This window comes from Alligator mississippiensis, chromosome 7, assembly GCF_030867095.1.
Source record: "Alligator mississippiensis isolate rAllMis1 chromosome 7, rAllMis1, whole genome shotgun sequence".
Classification (NCBI taxonomy): domain Eukaryota; kingdom Metazoa; phylum Chordata; order Crocodylia; family Alligatoridae; genus Alligator; species Alligator mississippiensis.
Genome location: NC_081830.1, coordinates 12,641,639 through 12,659,392, shown reverse-complemented (window position 1 = coordinate 12,659,392; position 17,754 = coordinate 12,641,639). Strand labels below are relative to the sequence as shown.

Below are 17,754 nucleotides of genomic sequence, written 5' to 3'. Positions count from 1 at the left end.
TTTCCAAGCCAAATTAACTCTGACGGGGGAGCTGGGGCCTTGATCTGCACCCACCCCCCAGAGAGGGAGGAAGTGGGGCAGGGACTGGGGTGAATGGGGCCCTGGGGATGGGGTGAGTCATGTAACAGAGCCACGGGTGACTGGCTGTCTGTGTACATGCGTGCGTGCGTGTCTGCCTCTCACTCCCAAGCCACAGCCCTCTCAGCCCTGCTTCTGCCCCCTCATTCCTGACCCAGAATACCCCACATCCTGCCAGGGTATGTGGCAACCCCCCTTCCTTGGGCTCCAACACCCCCCCCCTTCACAAATAATGTTGCCCAAACCACACACACACACACACACACACACACACAAGATAGCATCTTATGATTTACTTCCCAAATCTCTTGATTTTTTAAGAGTCTGTCCCATGATTTTTGACACACTGAGGTTGGCAATACTGAATGCTTGTTGTGATGGGTGCATTAGTCCATGCTCTGTCTGCCCTGAGCAAAGCAACCCTATTTCCTCCAGCAGTTCTCACGCACCACACATCCCCAAATACTCTGTGCAATTTGCACGCACGTAGCTACAGATCTAATAATGCTACAGCAGAAAGGAATAAGAGATAAAAGCAAGAAAAGACTGGCAAGGGTCCAGGACAGACCTGAAGAGAGACGATGATTCAGTGAAGCAAACCTAGATTAGAAGACAGGTTCTGAAGAGCAGAACAGCAGAAGGCTCCCACGCTAGCAGTGACTAAAGGCAGAGAAAAAACGTAAGAGCGACGTAGCCAAAGAAAACAGGGCATGAAGGCAAGGAGGAAGGATTGAGAAAGGAGGGAAGGTGAATTGTAGAAGGCACTGGGTGGGGAGTTAGCAGAGATGCTGCTGTGTAGTTTGGACGATAAACCTCACTCCCTATTGATAGCTGGTACATGCACACATGTTCTGGTCTGGTTTTCCTTCTTTCTCCCTTAGTTGTGCACCTGTGGCAACAAAATATCACTCCTCTGCCCTAGATATTTCCTGCAGCCCTGCTTCTGGTGCCTCTGAGTAGCTAATTCAGGCTAGCTCATGTTGTTTAATCAAGTTCAGGCCAGTGGCTTGAGTCCAGCATTCAAACTCAGGAGTCCAGGATTGCTTTCCTAGCTCTGCCTCTGACTCACTATGCTACTGCGGTATTGCTTCACTTCTTTTTCCTCTCCTGTCCTTTGTCCGTCTATTCAGGTGGTAAATTGTTTGGGACAAGGACTACCACTATGTACACTGCTCAAAAATGAGTCTCTAATCTTGGGGTTTCTTGGCAGTATTGAAACAATAGGAACAGAAGACTATATTAGCAACACGAGTGATTCAGGTGGATTGCAATTAGGACCTGGATAGATAAATCTATTTGACCCCATATAGTCTGAAGGCATTTCTTTAGCCAGGCCTTGCTGGCTAAAGAAAAATCCTGCTGGTGAACATACAGCTGATTGTAATTCAGCTCCAAACAGAATGACCTTAGCAGATGTTTCTCCTCTCTCTCTCTCTCTCTTTTTTTTTTAACCCTGTAACTATTAATATTATGAGCTGACTCTCTCCCCTTACCTGTCACCTTCCTTTTGCCAAAAATCCCAATGAAAAAATCTATTCTCTGTAGCTTTAAAAACTTCAATGAGTCCTGTCTGTCTTGTTTTGAGTCTTATCTGGGTTTATCTAAGGTTTTAGTAACTGCTGGCTTAATGTGGCCTTTGAAAATACCCTCCCCTCCCTGATACAATCAGAAGTTGAGAAGTCTGAAGCAAACAAAACAGCTGAGTTACCCAGTCTCCATAAGGTTTCCATTACTCCCTAATTGAATTAACTCTGATTCTAAGCTTGTTACAGCCAAATGTCAAAAAGACACAGCAAGAATGCAGGCTGGAGCTGCAGCACTTCCAGTGAAATAGAATAGTAAGGGGATAACATTTTCTCTTGGTGCCAACTGCTTCAGTACAACTCCCCTGACTTCCAGCTGATTTATACCAAAGTATTTGGCCCCAGAACCAGAAGCTGTTGAAGTCGCTGCAAAAGAAATATAAGGGGTACACAGATTACAATGGATAACCCGGGGACTCAGCCTGTCATTTCCAGGGGCTCACAAGTGAGGGACACAGCATTTTATCTCCAGTGAGGCTCAGCAATAGGGGTGTGTGACCTTCTACCTGTAGGTCCACCATCCAGTTCAGGCTAGGACTGTGGAATAAAGAACTTAAGATAGGTACTGGTCCAGCCCGCAATCTCCGCATTGAAATAATTAGTGACAAACAGGCATGAACGGCTCAGTTGTAGGACTGACAGGGCCTTGCAAACTGAATGACCCCTTTTCATTACTCCTAGAAGAATTCCCTCCAAGTCAGGGCTGATTCATAGTGCTCACTAGGGGAAATCCTTTCTGGCTATTATACCAGTTGTGTGGATAATAGGTGAGTTTTTTTCCCCCTCACTTCCCACAAGAACTTGGTGGGCACTAGAAGGAGAAGTCAGACATGTAAAGCTCCTTCATTGTTGTAAGAATTGAAGCTATTTTTTCTGGAGCTGCTTCAAAAATGATGATGACGACAGGCACCATTATAAGCACTCAGACACCTGCATACATTAAGCACACAAAAGCAGTGGAAGAAACTTTTCTCATTTCCCCCCCCACCTGTGATTACCAGGTCACAGTGTTTGAGAGTGAGGTAACCTTCATCTGCTATAGTTTCTCCCATTGTATAAGCCAGATGTTAGGGTAGGACGCACTGAATAGCATCAAGCTGACTGATGACATTACTCAGCTCTATGAATGCTTTTGGATGTTTCCTAGAATGCCTGGCATTAGCTGAGCCTGAGGATGCTGAATTGGGAAGTGATTATGAAGAAGAGGATGGTTAAAACACAGATACTGCATCACAGCTAATCTCTCTTTTTGCAATACAAAGATAAATATCCCAGCTATTGGCAGAGGGAGTCAGTAATGATTGGTACTAACAGGATTCTCTGGTCTCCACTGGAGAGAAAAGGTGGGGGTAAAGAAAATAACAATGAGACTTGGTAGACAATGAGGATGGTCTAGTGCTTATGGCACTAGTCTGCCACAGGCTTTCTTGACATTGAGCAATTAGCTCCATACTATGCCTCATTTCCCCACTGTGAAATGGAAATAAAACTCACCTTCTTCACAAAGGTGTTGTGAGGGGAATCACCTACTGGTAAAAATCTCCTAGGAATAGGCACATAGGTTCAGAAAAAGAGGATGGACCTGGACCCAGGTTCAGGGGGAAAAAAACACAAAGCACATTGTAGGGTGCTAGTCTGACAGGATCGAGTCATGCGTTTTCCCCACAGTTTTGAGCCTGGCACACTTTGGGCAAGCTGCACCCTTTGTCTATACCTAAGTTTTCCAGGTTCAAAAATGGGAACAGCAAAGTTCTGCTTGCTCTGTGGAGTGTTTTAATAACTTTGGATGAGAATGGTTAAGTGTTATCAACATTTTTATATCGTGTTTTTAAACAGCCCAAGCTACAGAAGTCAAATGATCTTTAAGACCCATATTTCAAATCCTTCTGCACTTCCAGCCTTATCTAAAACTGGAACCCTCAAGGCCACACCCTACAACCATCTATACTGCAAATCCCTATGCTCAACTCCTGCTGGCAGCCCAATCCAAGGCAAGAAGCTCTGCTGATCTTCCAGGGACAAGGTCACCCTGAATCTCCATTTGACTCCTTGCCCTCCCCTCTCTGTATTGTGTTTGAAACTTGAGCCCAGAAAGTCCACAAGCAAGGGGGTGTAAGATAGCACACCTGTGCCAACCTAATCTAGCTAGCAGGGGTGACAATAGCAGTGAAGATACAGCAGTGCAGGCTTTAGCATCTGCTTTGCACTCTGGAGTGCTAAGTCCTGGGAATGCCCACTCTATTGAGCCCAGGGACTGTATTGAGCTACAGTCACACCATCCTTTTCCTGTGGAGCTGTCCCACATATAGAGTTAGAGTGCGGCTGCTATGTACATGACAACATGAGGGTCTGGCCACTCCTGGTGATTAAAGACCCCAGAGCTTTGTTTGCTAGAATAGGGTTGTCTTCTACAATGACCTGGCTAGAATCCAGCTGGGTAACTACATTAAGTCAACCTAAAATTCTCCCTGTTGTTTCACTTGGACAAAGCATTCCTCATCTGTCAACATGCAACACTGGGGACTGGCCAAGAGCTAAGTACTCTTCCACCCCAGAAATGGTTGCATCTCATCAATGGATGAAGCCAGAGTTGCCCAACCTTTTGCCCCATAGGCCAGAGGAGCAGTGCTAGGTCAGTCTATTGGACAGCAACTTGAAACTCTATGAGATAAAAGCTCTCTACAGAAAGGACTGACTGGTGCAGTGCATAAAAGTGACTCAGAAATCAACTCACATCACTGCTCTAATTTTATCGCTCTTATTTATAACAGATTCAGTACAGAGATTTTAGTTTACATGACAGATGTGCTGTGCTGTCTTACTGTAATGAGAAAATGCTGCTGAACTTTCACCATAGTCAATAATAATTCAATGAAATATTTCTAAAGATAGTTTTAGAAGGTCTTTAACCTCTGTCTTGAGGTTAAAGACAGAGCTGGACATCAGATACCAAGTTTTATTCTTAGATTTGTCAGAGACTCTCTAGCTGACATGAGGCAAGTCACTTGGGGACAGATGGAGATACAGTCAACTTGAGAATCCTTGGGGCTTGAGATGTACAAATAGTGTTGCACTTCATGTTTGTTGTCTGCTTTGTCTTTGTGGCTTTTCAGAAACGTCCTCTCTCTAGTAACTGCCGTAGTCAGCAACCCACCAACCAGAAAGCCTTGTAACCAGGAGACAAAGCAGGAATCAGGCTTCATTTTGAGACCCCAAGTGCTTACAGGTTTCTCAGCCAAGACATTTCAGTAAACACTGCTTGAATTAAGAGCCATAACTCTAATAGCATGGGACATGGTTTATAATAAAACAGCTGCATTGTAAGAAAAATTGCCATGCTTGTTTAACCATATTTCAAACTATACTCTGGAACCACAAACATTAGGGTATAATTTAAAAGCCAATATTTTCTTTAATTCCCTCCCACGCACTTTGAGAATCATTCCCTAGGTGGTCCCCAAATTTAAATCCTGCTGAACACATTTACATGCTCAATCTCCTTCAGAAAGTCAAAAGACACTGAAGGCTTGTTCCCCCAAAGGGTTTCTAGGCCTGGGGATGGCCAAGAATGGAGTACTGGAATAGAATTTAGCAGGCTGAAATTTTTCCATCAACCTTTTATAATAGAAAAAAGGCCTCTTACTGGGTAGAAATGTTTACAAAGAAACCCCTTCTCAGTAAAAATTCTCATGTTTTCAATTAAAAAAAAAGAAAAGAAAAAGCAACAGCCTCAAATCAGAGTAAATTTCAACTCTTGGCAACCAACAAGTGAAAAGTTTTTGTGGCTTTCTACTTAATATTTTCTGATTTCTGATGGAAACACAGAAAGGCTTTTGCAGCCTGGCATTAACAGATTCATTTTTCAACCTATACACAGCCTTTTTTTTTTTTTTTTTTTACCCTACCCCTCATATAATAAGTGCTGAATTAGTAAATGTGTCTGAGTCTAGTTTTTAGAGTGTTTTTAAGTACTGGCTATAGAATACCCCTGACAGCCAAAGCTGCTTCTGTCCAGGCACAGGGAAGGCTAACACAGCCACAGGGAAAACCTAGACAGCTTTTTACATCGGCTTGCAGCTTTCTGCATTCACTTGGCTCTTTCCATCACATCCCATTTTCTTTTGACTGCAACTTAATGAACCATTAGTAAGCACCCCGCAAACGTGTATAGAAGAAGTAGGGCTCTCTCACCTGACTGCAGTACAGACACTAACCCTCAATTACACATTGCACTGGGTCATTCAGAACTCCCCTTCTAAAAATCAGCTTAGAAATCAGGGGAACTAAACAGTGAGATGGGTTGGAGGCAAGTGTCCTCTGGTAAAGCAAGGGAGCTATTGGAAAAAAAACGACTTACTGAAAGTAACCGTGTCATTGATCTTGAAGCTGCAGAGGACTCTGTCAACATTACGGGCATGTCGAAATCCATTCCCTCTCACCACAACTTGGAACGATTCTAAAAGAAAAGATGCAAGGAGTTATTTGACCTAGGTTTCTATGGCAAAAGGACTTCATTTGAAATTTCTTCCTCTGAAATTTTCAGTTTTGGAAGCATTTGGCCAAATAGAACACAGAGATCTTAGCTTCATATCATCCTTTCGAAACGGAATGAAAATTCCCATTCTCTTTCAACTTTTTGTCACTGAAAATCAAAACAAAACCTTTTATTCATTTCTTTACACTTGTTCCCTTGAGCACTTCATGAAAGAAAACCAAAATTGGTCATCATTTTCATACAGCCTTGTGTTATGACAAAACTGTCATTTTCAGAGGAAGAAAAACCTTTCACTTCACCAATCTTGATTGGCTTCAAGTATAATTTTCCCAGAAGCAAGTAAAGAAGCCCCAGTGTTCTTACGTCCGACTCATTTTACAACACTACCAAGGAGGGTGGCCACAAATCTTTTGGTAGACCATCTTCCAGGCTTTGTTTTCTTAACGGGTTGATAAACACTGAGCTTGGTTGCTCAGGAGAAGGGGAATAATCAGAGCATCCTGTCCGGGCCTGGTCACACTCCCCTCAGCTCAGCTTTGTGTAAGGGAAGGGAGGGATGCTGTAGCACCCCTCAGCGTCTAGCCTGAGCCACTGCAGGCATGTGTCTGCATTTCTGGGACGTCTGTCCGGTTACAAAATTGATTTAGCCTAGCCAGGTTAAACTAACCTGCAAAGATTGAATCAATTCAGGCTCAGGCTTTTTGAATATCTGTTCCTAACCTTTAAGTGATGTGCTAGACACCCCAGGTTTGAGCCAACACAGCTGGATGGTGTAGTTAAAGTACTACCAGTCTCCTGGAGCCTTGTCTACAATAGTTTCCAGAGTTGCTGCAACCAGTGGAGATGAATCAGCGATTACAGTGGGAAATTTTGACCACCTCCTAGCCACAGCCAGTATGGGGAGGAGAGCATACTGTAGCCTTCAAAAAGGTGAAACAAGAGCTATTCTGGTCTGTGCTCCCAGAAACCTTTTTCTGGAAGCAGACACAATGGTGATTTACAGCTTCTTGCTAGGGGCAACAAGGGAGAAAACCTTCTCACTGCTTTTAGTACAAGCAGAGGTGATTGAAATAATATGCAATTTATCACGCAACTATTACAACATTAAGCTGCCAGGTACATCCCAAAATTGCTAGTCAGTAATTTGTCCTGTAAGGAAAGAAAGATTATAGAAAAAGATGGCAGCCTTGGGAGCCTACAACTGGGATAGAAAATATTGAAATAAGTTCTGAGATTGAACTGACATCTTCAGCCACAACAGGGGAGATGTACAGACAGACGCCAGGCACCACCTCTCCCTGCCTGTTGTCACCTTCCTTCTTTGTCTTTCAATTACTGTGGATCACGTGGGAAAAATGTTTGTGATTTATCTCGGAGAAAATGCTTGCATAATCAAGGCATCACGACACGATCTGTCGTAAATGCCCTCTCTGCCTTTCGAAAATTCCTGGCAGCAGAACTGAGCCAGTTTCTGCTGATTCAAAGGGCTTTTTTTCCCTTGTGTATTTATTACAGGAGACACTGCCCCTACCCCCAAGACCACCCTTCCCCCCACCCTGACCCCTAAGGGACTTGTGCACTGGAGTTGTCCAAGGAGCACATTTGTTCTGGAATCTGGGCTGCAGTCCAGGCTCCATTCTCTTAGAGCCAATAAGGGTCAGCTGCAGACCATCCCATCACAGCTAGCCAAGGAGGCCATTGTGTATTGTCCAAGCTCATTCAGGAAGAATGAGGGAGCATGCTAAGCTCTGGAGGGTTGGGGAATGGAAAGTCCTTAAGAGTGACCCTAGGGATCTAAAGCCCTGGGATACAGGACTTGAAATGCAGTAAAGCACAGCATACAGACAGTGCCCTGCTGATCTAACTTGGAATTATAATTAATAGCCTCAGTAAGAATGATCATGTTCCAATGTTTATTAAATTCTAACAGCACAGAGAACAGATTTCAGAAGGGAGAGTTACTAGGGCTGGGCAAAGCTTCGGTCCCTGATTCGATTTGGTGGAGATTCGGCCCAATAAGGGGCTGAAGAGCTGGACCAGGAATTCTCAGGTCAGCTCGCAGAGGCAGTTAAGTTGAGGGATGACATGGTCATCACGGGTGACCTAAACTACCTAGACATCTGCTGGGAGGAGCAGTCAGCTAGGTCTGACCGCTCACATAGGTTCCTAGCCAAGATACAGAACTTCCACGTAACCCAGGAGGTGCACAGTCCCACCAGGGGGAATGCCTTGCTGGACCTGGTCCTGGCCACAGGCAACGACCTGGTGAGGGGGCTGCGGGTTCTTGACTACCTGGGCGATAGCGATCATTGCCTACTGGAATTCACCATCCATTGCAGGGTGTCAAAGGCCTGCAGCAACTTGGCAGCAGTTCTGGACTTCAGGAGGGCTGATTTCAATGAATTAAGGAGATTAGTTGGGGAGGCACTGAGGTCCTGGAGGGGAGGGGAGCTGGGAGTCCAAGGTAAGTGGTCGTTCCTTAAGGAGACCATCCTCCGAGCCCAAAGGGTGACAATCCCAATGCGAGTCAAAGGGGGCAAGAGTGCTCAAAAGCCCCCATGGCTCACCAAAGGCATTCAGGATCGTCTGAAAGCTAAAAAGCAGGCATACACCCGATGGAAGGTAGGGGCCATCACCAAGGAGGATTATACCTCCATTGCTCGAGACTATGGGGAGGCTATTAGGAAGGATAAGGCGGACACAGAACTGGGACTAGTGACCCAGATCAAAAACAACAAGAAGTCCTTTTTTAAATACATAGGGAGTAAAAGAAAGCACCGGGTAACATGGGGCCCCTGCAGGACACACTTGGCAATCTGGTGGTTGCACCAGATGATAAAGCTGACTGCTTTAACAAATTCTTTGCCTCCATATTTCTGAGCAGGGACAGGGATGTCTCCCCCACCGGAATCGTGGATGGACTCAGGAGAGGCACAGCCGGGCCCAGGGTCAGAGAGGACCTGGTCAGGGAACTTCTGGTGGGACTGGGCATCTTCAAATCAGCAGGTCCACATGATTTCCACCCAAGGGTGCTGAAGGAATTGGCAGAGGCCATTGTGGGACCCCTGGCACAGCTCTACGAGCACTCGTGGTACTCTGGCAAGGTGCCAGAGGATTGGAAAAGGGCCAATATGGTCTCCATTTTTTAAAAAGGGAGGAAGGAGGACCCAGGAAACTACAGGCCCGTTACTCTTACCTCGGTCCTGGGGAAGCTGTTTGAGAAAATTATCCAAAAATACATCTGCGAGGGACCAGGAGGGGAGATTATGCTTAGGGGCAACCAACATGGGTTCATTAGAGGCAAGTCTTGTCAGACCAACCTGGTGGCCTTCTACGACCAGATCATAAAATCCTTGGACGCAGGTGTTGCGGTGGACGTAGTCTTTCTGGACTTTAGGAAGGCCTTCAACACTGTCTCTCACCCCATTCTCATCAAAAAAATTAGGCAACTGTGGTGTCGATGCCTACAGTCAGATGGGTCACAAATTGGCTGGAGGGTCGCATCCAGAGAGTGGTGGTGGATGGGTCATTTTCGACCTGGAGGGATGTGGGCAGTGGGGTCCCCCAGGGCTCAGTCCTCGGGCCTCCACTGCTCAACATTTTCATCAGCAACTTGGATGAGGGGGTGAAAAGCATCCTGTTCAAATGCACGGATGACACTAAGATGTGGGGAAAAGTGGGCACGCTAAAAGGGAGGGACAGGCAGCAATTGGACAGGTTACAAGGGTGGGCAGATGAGAATAGGATGGGTTTCAATACTAACAAGTAGAAGGTAATGCACCTGGGGAAGAAGAAACAGCAGCATACTTACAGGCTGGGGAACTCCCTTCTCCTCAGCACAGAGGCAGAAAAGGATCTTGGAGTCATTATCGATTCCAAGATGAACATGGGTCGCCAATGTGGGGACGCAGTCAGGAAGGCTAATCGCACCTTGTCATGCATCCACAGATGCATCATGAGCAGGTCCAAGCAGGTGACCCTCCCCCTCTATGCAACACTGGTCAGGCTCAGTTGGAGTACTGCGTCCAGTTCTGGGTGCCCCACTTCAGGAGGGATGTGGACAACATGGAGAGAGTCCAGAGGAGGGCCACTCACATGATCAGGGGTCAACAGGGCAGGCCCTATGAGGAGAGGCTACGAGACCTGAACCTGTTCAGCCTCCACAAGAGAAGGCTGAGAGGGGATCTGGTGGACGTCTATAAACTGGCCAAGGTAGACCAGCAGGCAATGGGAGAGTCCCTGTTCCCCCGAGCACTACCGGGAGTAACTAGGAATAATGGCCATAAGTTGACTGAGAGTAGATTCAGGCTGGACATCAGGAGGCACTACTTCACAGTGAGGGAGGCTAGGATCTGGAGCCAACTTCCAAGGGAAGTGGTGCTCGCTCCTACCCTGGGGGTCTTCAAAAGGAGGCTAGATAGACACCTCGCCGGGGTCGTTTCACCCCAGCATTCTTTCCTGCCATGGAAAGACGGACTTGATGATCTGCTCAGGTCCCTTCCGACCCTACCAACTATGAAACTATGTATGTGAGGACATGGTTAGTAGGGCCAACCACACCTTGTCATGCATCCACAGATGCATCACAAGCAGGTCCAAGGAGGTGATCCTCCCGTTCTATGTGAAATTGGTCAGGCTGCAGTTGGAGTACTGCGTCCCATTCTGGGCGTCGCACTTCAGGAGGGATGTGGACAGTATCAAGAGAGTCCAAAGGAGGGCCACTTGCATGATCAGGGGGCAGCAGGGCAGCCCCTATAAGGGGAGGCTACAGGACCTGAACCTATTCAGCCTCCACAAGAGAAGGCTGAGAGGGGATCTGGAGACCATCTATAAACTTACCAAGGGGCACCAGCGGGGAATGGGAGAGGCCCTATTCCCCCCGAGCACTACCAGGAGTAACAAGGAATAACAGCCATAAGTTGACTGAGAGTAGGTTCAGGCTGGACATCGGGAAGCACTACTTCACAGTCAGGGTGGCTAGGATCTGGAACCAACTTCCAAGGGAAGTGGTGCTTGCTCCTACCTTGGTCTTCAAAAGGAGGCTAGATAGACACCTTGCCGGGGTCATTTTACCCCAGCATTCTTTCCTGCCAGGGCAGGGGGTCGGACTTGATGATCTGCTCAGGTCCCTTCTGACCCTACCAACTATGAAACTTTGAATCAGGAGACCCTTTAATCTCTCCAAATCGAATCGGAACCCTCTGAATAGATTCGCTGAATCTTTCCAAATCTCTCCGATCTGGACATAGACACAGCTTTAAATGTTTTTTCTATGTACCTCAAGATAGCAGGCAGCTTTGTCAACACTGTGATGCTGGGGTGGATGGAGCATCCCAGAGAAGCACAGGGGGCTCCCCAGTGTGCTTGGTAGCAGACCTGGAAGTGGACCAGAAGCATTTCTGGTCCACTTCCAGGTTCGCTGGGGAGCCCCTCCAGTGCCTCCCTGGCTCCGTGACTGGTGCCTCCTGGGTCTGGGGGGGCACACCTGAGGTCCCCCCACAGCCGATTGTAGAGCTGGAGGGCTGTGTGTGGGGGGGCCCTGCGCGCTCCCTGGCGGACCCAGAAGCGGACTGGAAGTAGTTCTGGTCCACTTCCGGGTTTGCAGCCAAGCATGTGGAGGGGCCCCCCTGCACTCCTGTGGGATGTTCCATCCCCCCCAGCATAGCAGTGTTCACGAGCCATGCCTGGTACCTTGAGGTATGTAGAAGAAACATTTAAAGCTGTGTCTATGGCTGAATCGCTGATTCTCTGAATCAGCATCGAATCTTCAGATTCGGATTTGGCTGAATCGAATCGGGGACAGTGATCCAAATCAACAAATCAAATCACTGTCCCCAATCCAAACTGAATCTGAACTGAATACAGCCTGTTTCACATACCCCTAAGAGTTACTGCTGACAGCTGAACCATGAGGGTGAGGGGGGAATGGGGTGCACTGCTCAAAGTGGGATGCCTGATACCCAACTAGTGCATCTACTGGTGACAGCACTGACCCCTGATTCAGACTTATCTAATACACCCCAGGGAGAACAGGGATACAAACCTAGTTTTTCTACCTCTTAAGCAAGTCATTTAACCATACACCTCCTGCCTGAATCAAGAAAGTTCAGGTTTTGATTCTGGGGGAGATGGGGAAGGACATTTTGGCTCAGTTCTGTTTTTGGTGAAAATGTTCAATGTCTTATGGAAAGAAAACAAATATCAAAACCTCTAAAGTTGCTGCACATCAGAATAGTTACCCTCCAGTCAGCTCTGTTGCTGTTTCTGTATGTTATTACTGAAACAATGCCCAGGATGGCACTGGTGTTGTCTTGCTAATGAGAAATAACCTTCAGATCCTAGATAAATAATCATGGTCAGTAAAGAACACCTAGGCATTTTTCAGGGTAGCATTACTTCCTTGCCAAATCCTAGCTTGAGTAATTATGCAACATCTCCCTACTCTTTCCTTCTTCCGCTCATCTAGATACATAGTTAATTTATACTTTTTATTAAGTCTACTTAAATATATGATGAATGGATGCTCCAAGAGTTACTGAGACAATGATAAGATGCCTATGAGCACATAAGAAAGTGTTTTAGGTTATTAGAAACACGATTTTAAGTAACCTATTGATCCACATGACACTATAACAGTCTATGGCAGTGATCAGTGATTTACTGAAGGGTCCTGTTAGTATGCATTAACCTTTTATAAAATATGCATAAATTGACCCATAATGGAACCAAAACTTTTATGAACTGTTACCATACTCGGGCAAGATTTTTGCAGTGCCAAACCTAAAATCACCTGTATTTCAGAGCTGAAGAGATCCCTATAGATTATTGGCATATCATTTACTAAGTTACTCTGTAGTTCTTTTGAATGAAAGGTCCTTCGTCCAAGTACAAGACTATGACTGTACAGTCTATAGTGGACTATACAATCCACATTTTTAGTAAAAAATTCTCTCAATAGAAAGCTGAGAGGGGAAATAAATACTAGTAACTATTAGACAAACTAATTCAGGAGAAGCTCAGCATTAAGTAAAAAACCACAATACCAAGGATAAGTTCTGTATTCAGTTATCTGCCAACGTTTAGTTTGGTGACCTATGGCTTTGCTTATACATTTACTGCTTGTAAGGCAGATATACAGTCTGTCCAATAATAGGAAACTCAGGAAGCATGAGTAGAATAAATAGTTCTGAACTGGAAACACAAAGAACTAATTATAATTTGCTTTCTTATTTGAACTACAAAGTTATGAAATGGAAAGCTAATGGGAGAGTTCACCACTGAATCACTGTGTTGCACTGCACATTTTGGCTTTGATCCTGGCCCCTCTTCCTTGTTAACTAGTCTGCATTAAAACAAGCAGTTGGGATCCAGTCTGTACAATGAGCCAAGTTCCTGGGAAACAGCTGGATCTGGAATCATCTAGAGAGTAGCTCAAAGAGGCTGGGACCAGCTTTCAAGCTCCATTGTGATGGGGCTGGATTTTGTAAAACCTGGAAATTCTATGTTCACTTCCAACAGCTGTAAGTCTGGTATTTAGAAACCTGCACTATATCCTAACTATTAGGGGTGTGCAAAGCGGGCCCTATTCAATTCGGATTTGGCCTGAATCAGGGACAGTGATTCAATTCATTGATTCAGATCACTGTCTCTGATTTGATTCAGCTGAATCCGAATTTGAAGATTTGATGCTGATTTGGAGAATCAGCAATTCGGACATAGACACAGCTTTAAATGTTTTTTCTACATACCTCGAGGTACCAGCATGGCTCGTGAATGCTGCGATGCTGGGGTGGATGGAGCTTCCCACAGAAGTGTGGGGGGCTTCCCTACACGCTCCCCGGTAGAATTGGAAGTGGACCAGAAGCGTTTCTGGTCCACTTCCGGGTCTGCTGCCAAATGTGCTGGGGAGCCCCCCCACTCTTCTGTGGGATGCTCCATGTGCCCCAGCATCGCAGCATTCATGAGCCACCTGTTACCTAGAGGTACGTAGAAAAAACATTTACAGCTGTGTCTATGTCTGAATCTCCAAATCTTTCTAAATCTCTCCGAATCGATTTGGAGGGTTCTGATTTGATTTGGAGAGATTAAAGTGTCCTCTGATTCGATTCGGATTCAGTGATTCGGTCACCAAATCGGGCTGAAGCTACACTGAACTGAATCAGGGACCAAAGCTTCACACAGCCCTGCTAACCATAACTATGGTAGACAAGCACTTCTAAGCATCCTCAGCATTTCCTTTACATTTCTGTTGACTGTTTAGCTCAAGGCCTGTACCTCTAAGATTGTCAGTTTTAGTTAGTCCCTTAAAACTGCCCTGTATAATCTTAAAATGGTTAAATTTGGAACATGAATGTGAAATATTTAGATGCCAGGGGAACTGATATTGGAACAGGAGACTTGAGTTCAAAGCTCCCTGGGCACTACTGTAAAGCATTTCACTCATCTACACTTGTGTGTCCACTAAACCTGAAGGACAGAATCACCCATACTGTACACATCCAACTCGTGCTGCACCAAAGGCTGGCTGCAACAATCCTGTTCAGTGTAATTTAATTAAAAAAAATGGGATTTTTTCATTAAAATAATGGACACTAACATTTATAACAAAAGCATACTTCATTCTGAAAAGCAATCTTTGATTGAAATGTTATCACCCCCCCCCCCCCCCAAAAAGAAAAAAAAGAAAAAAGATTTAACTTGAGTCAGTTGAACTTTTCTAGGCTCCTTAGGAACAAAGAATGGGTGAGCAGAGAACTACTCTGGTAAACAGTGAGGATTAGTCCACATGGCTTTAAACTTACCGCCTGCACATATACTGGAAGGCTCTGCAGCAAGAATCTCAATGCAGGATTTCTTCAAAATCTGGAAGCCAGGAAACAAGAAAAGAAGATGTATGATAAAGTATCTCAACATCCTCTCCTCTCAGGGAGTACACACCACTCTAGAAAACACTTGACTCTGGAAACTTTTACTCTCATATACCCTAAAAGAGTCCTTTGTACTGCAAATCACATACACTTTTAAATCTCTTTACAATTACTAGATTGATGCAAATGAGAATCTGACCCTAAGAGCTTTTCTGTATTGTAAAACAGTTTGCAGGTATAAGTGAAGTCTTAGAGTTATACTGGCAAATGCTGATAAGTTATAATGGGAAAGGTATTCATTCTGAATGATCAGTTATCAGCTTAAAAGAGTTCCCCAAACAAAATACACTATAGTATTTGCTATAAACAAAAGGTACATGCTATCTTGCTATAAGCACAAGGGTATTTTACCAGCATATCTGCGTTAGGAATTTTGTCAGAACAATTACATAATTGTTTTTCCATAGATCTATTAACATAACTATATTGGTAAAACCTTTCAACTTTGACAGCCCACCGGTTAATGACTTGTTGACATGCAGAGCTGTACTGAAAAGTACAACTTGAAATCAAGAGGTGTATGGATGCATTCATTTCACCTTTAGGCAGGGTTGCATCATCTTAAATTAAGTCAATTTGGACTACGTTTAAGCTAAACTCACGTACATTTGGCTGAGATGATCTGGTTGGGGATGGTCCTGCTTTGAGCAAGGGCATTGGACTAGATGACCTCCTAAGGGTCCCTTCCAACCCTCACTGTCTATGATTCTATGAAATAATATGTATGTAGGGACTTCTGCACTGATTTAACCAAACCAATACAAGTTTCAAGCTATACAAACAATTAGAAAATTGAGTTGACTACATCTAACTTCATATACTAGGTGGGGAACATCACTATTCACAGGCTGTTCTTTGCAAACAGCTCCTAACACTCAGTGCTTCACTGTCTGCACTAAGTAGCCCCCCTCACCATATGGACAGGCTGTAACCAGTTGTTGTGGGTCTTTAGCAGCACTTTGGATCAGTTCCTTAAGGAGGCTGCACTTCAGCAGATCAAGTTTTAGCCAGCTCCAACAGGCCGGCAAGTGTCAGCCAAGTACTGAGACTCAATCCAGCAGCAAAATATTTTTCCCAACCTTAAACTGAACCATCTGTAAGGGAAAAAATTACAGCGAATACAGTAAATTATGTTAAGAAAATAGACAATCTGGGATTTTGCTGCAATTGCAAGCTGATCTGTGTGTCAGAAATACCTGATTGCAAAAGGTGCAGATGTAGCTATAGAATAGTTTGGGTTTCTCTTTTTTTTCTTTTCTTTTTATGAAGAGCCTATTGGTTACTGTACTTAGAAGCAGTGACGGCAGAGGCTGCAAGGATACCAAGGGACAGAAGGAATCAGGTCCATGTGAGCTGCTGACAGTGCTTGGGAAAAGAAAGAGAAGCTTTGCTAGAGCAATGAGGCCATCCAGATGGAAACAGGAACTGCCAAGGAGAAAGAGAGAGAGAAAAGTGGGTAGAGAGAGTGAGAGTAGGATTTACAGTCAAGAGTACAACTGACAAGCATCAGAAGGATTGAAAGTGGATTCAGGAAAAAATACTAGATGTTGTAATATGTTACATGACAGAATACCTCCCTAAATCCTATCCCACCCATCCTACAACCATACTCTCAAATCAACTTTACATGCTCCTGGGTACCATATGTGGCCTGACCCCACTGACCATTAATGAAGGAATTTATTAGTTTATGCAAATACCTGAGAGGTTGATATTTTTCCAATTTTTTTCCCCTTGAAAATGACTCTCTCTCAGAAATGGAGACTTCACATGGACATTTGTCTTCCCTCCACCCAAATTTTCCTTAATGTCTTTTGGTAGAACTTAAAACCAAAATCTTTTTTAACCTGTTTTCTTTGGTTAGCATTTTTTCCTTTTTCTTTATCCTTTTCAGCAGCAAAATGAAAGAGAGAGGTTGGAAGAGGAAAAAGAAACAATAAGACATCAAAACTGGGTCGCTAACTGGCTGGAGGGCCGCACCCGGAGAGTGGTGGTGGATGAATCATTTTTCGACCTGGAGGGATGTGGGCAGTGGGGTCCCCCAGGGCTCGGTCCTCGGACCCACGCTGTTCAACATCTTCATCAGCGACTTGGATAAGGGGGTAAAAAGCACCTTGCTCAAATTTGCTGATGACACTAAGATGTGGGGGGGAAGTGGGTACACTAGAAGGGAGGAACTGGCTGCAGTTGGACCTAGCAGGTTACAGGGGTGGGCAGATGAGAACAGGATGGGTTTCAACACTGACAAGTGGAGGAAGAACCAGCAGCAGACCTACAGGTTGGGGAACTCCCTTCTCGTCAGTGCAGAGGCAGAAAAGGATCTTGGAATCATTATTGATGCCAAAATGAACATGGGCCGACAGTGTGGGGACGCGGTCAGGAAGGCCAACCACACCTTGTCATGCATCCACAGATGCATCTCAAGCAGGTCCAAGGAGGTGATCCTCCCCCTCTGTGCGGCACTGGTCAGGCCGCAGTTGGAGTCTTGTGTCCAGTTTTGGGCGCCGCACTTCAGGAGGGATGTGGACAACATTGAGAGGGTCCAAAGGAGGGCCACTCGCATGGTCAGGGGGCAGCAGGGCAGGCCCTACGAGGAGAGGCTACGGGACCTGAACCTGTTCAGCCTCCACAAAAAAAGGCTGAGGAGGGATCTAGTGGCCATTTACAAACT

At 45.2% G+C, this 17,754-nt stretch overlaps 1 protein-coding gene across 3 annotated transcripts in view; it reads right to left on the bottom strand.

Moving 5' to 3' along the window:
• Positions 1-17,754, bottom strand: part of ANTXR1 (ANTXR cell adhesion molecule 1) — a 155,366-nt gene that overhangs the window by 102,238 nt on the left and 35,374 nt on the right. For all 3 annotated transcript variants that reach the window (XM_059730581.1, XM_059730580.1, XM_059730583.1), the window contains exons 9-10: positions 14,958-15,018; positions 6,019-6,117 (exon numbers count right to left, since the gene is read on the bottom strand). In XM_059730581.1, coding sequence (XP_059586564.1) covers positions 6,019-6,117; positions 14,958-15,018 — 160 coding nt within the window. The remainder of the gene's footprint in view (positions 1-6,018; positions 6,118-14,957; positions 15,019-17,754) is intronic.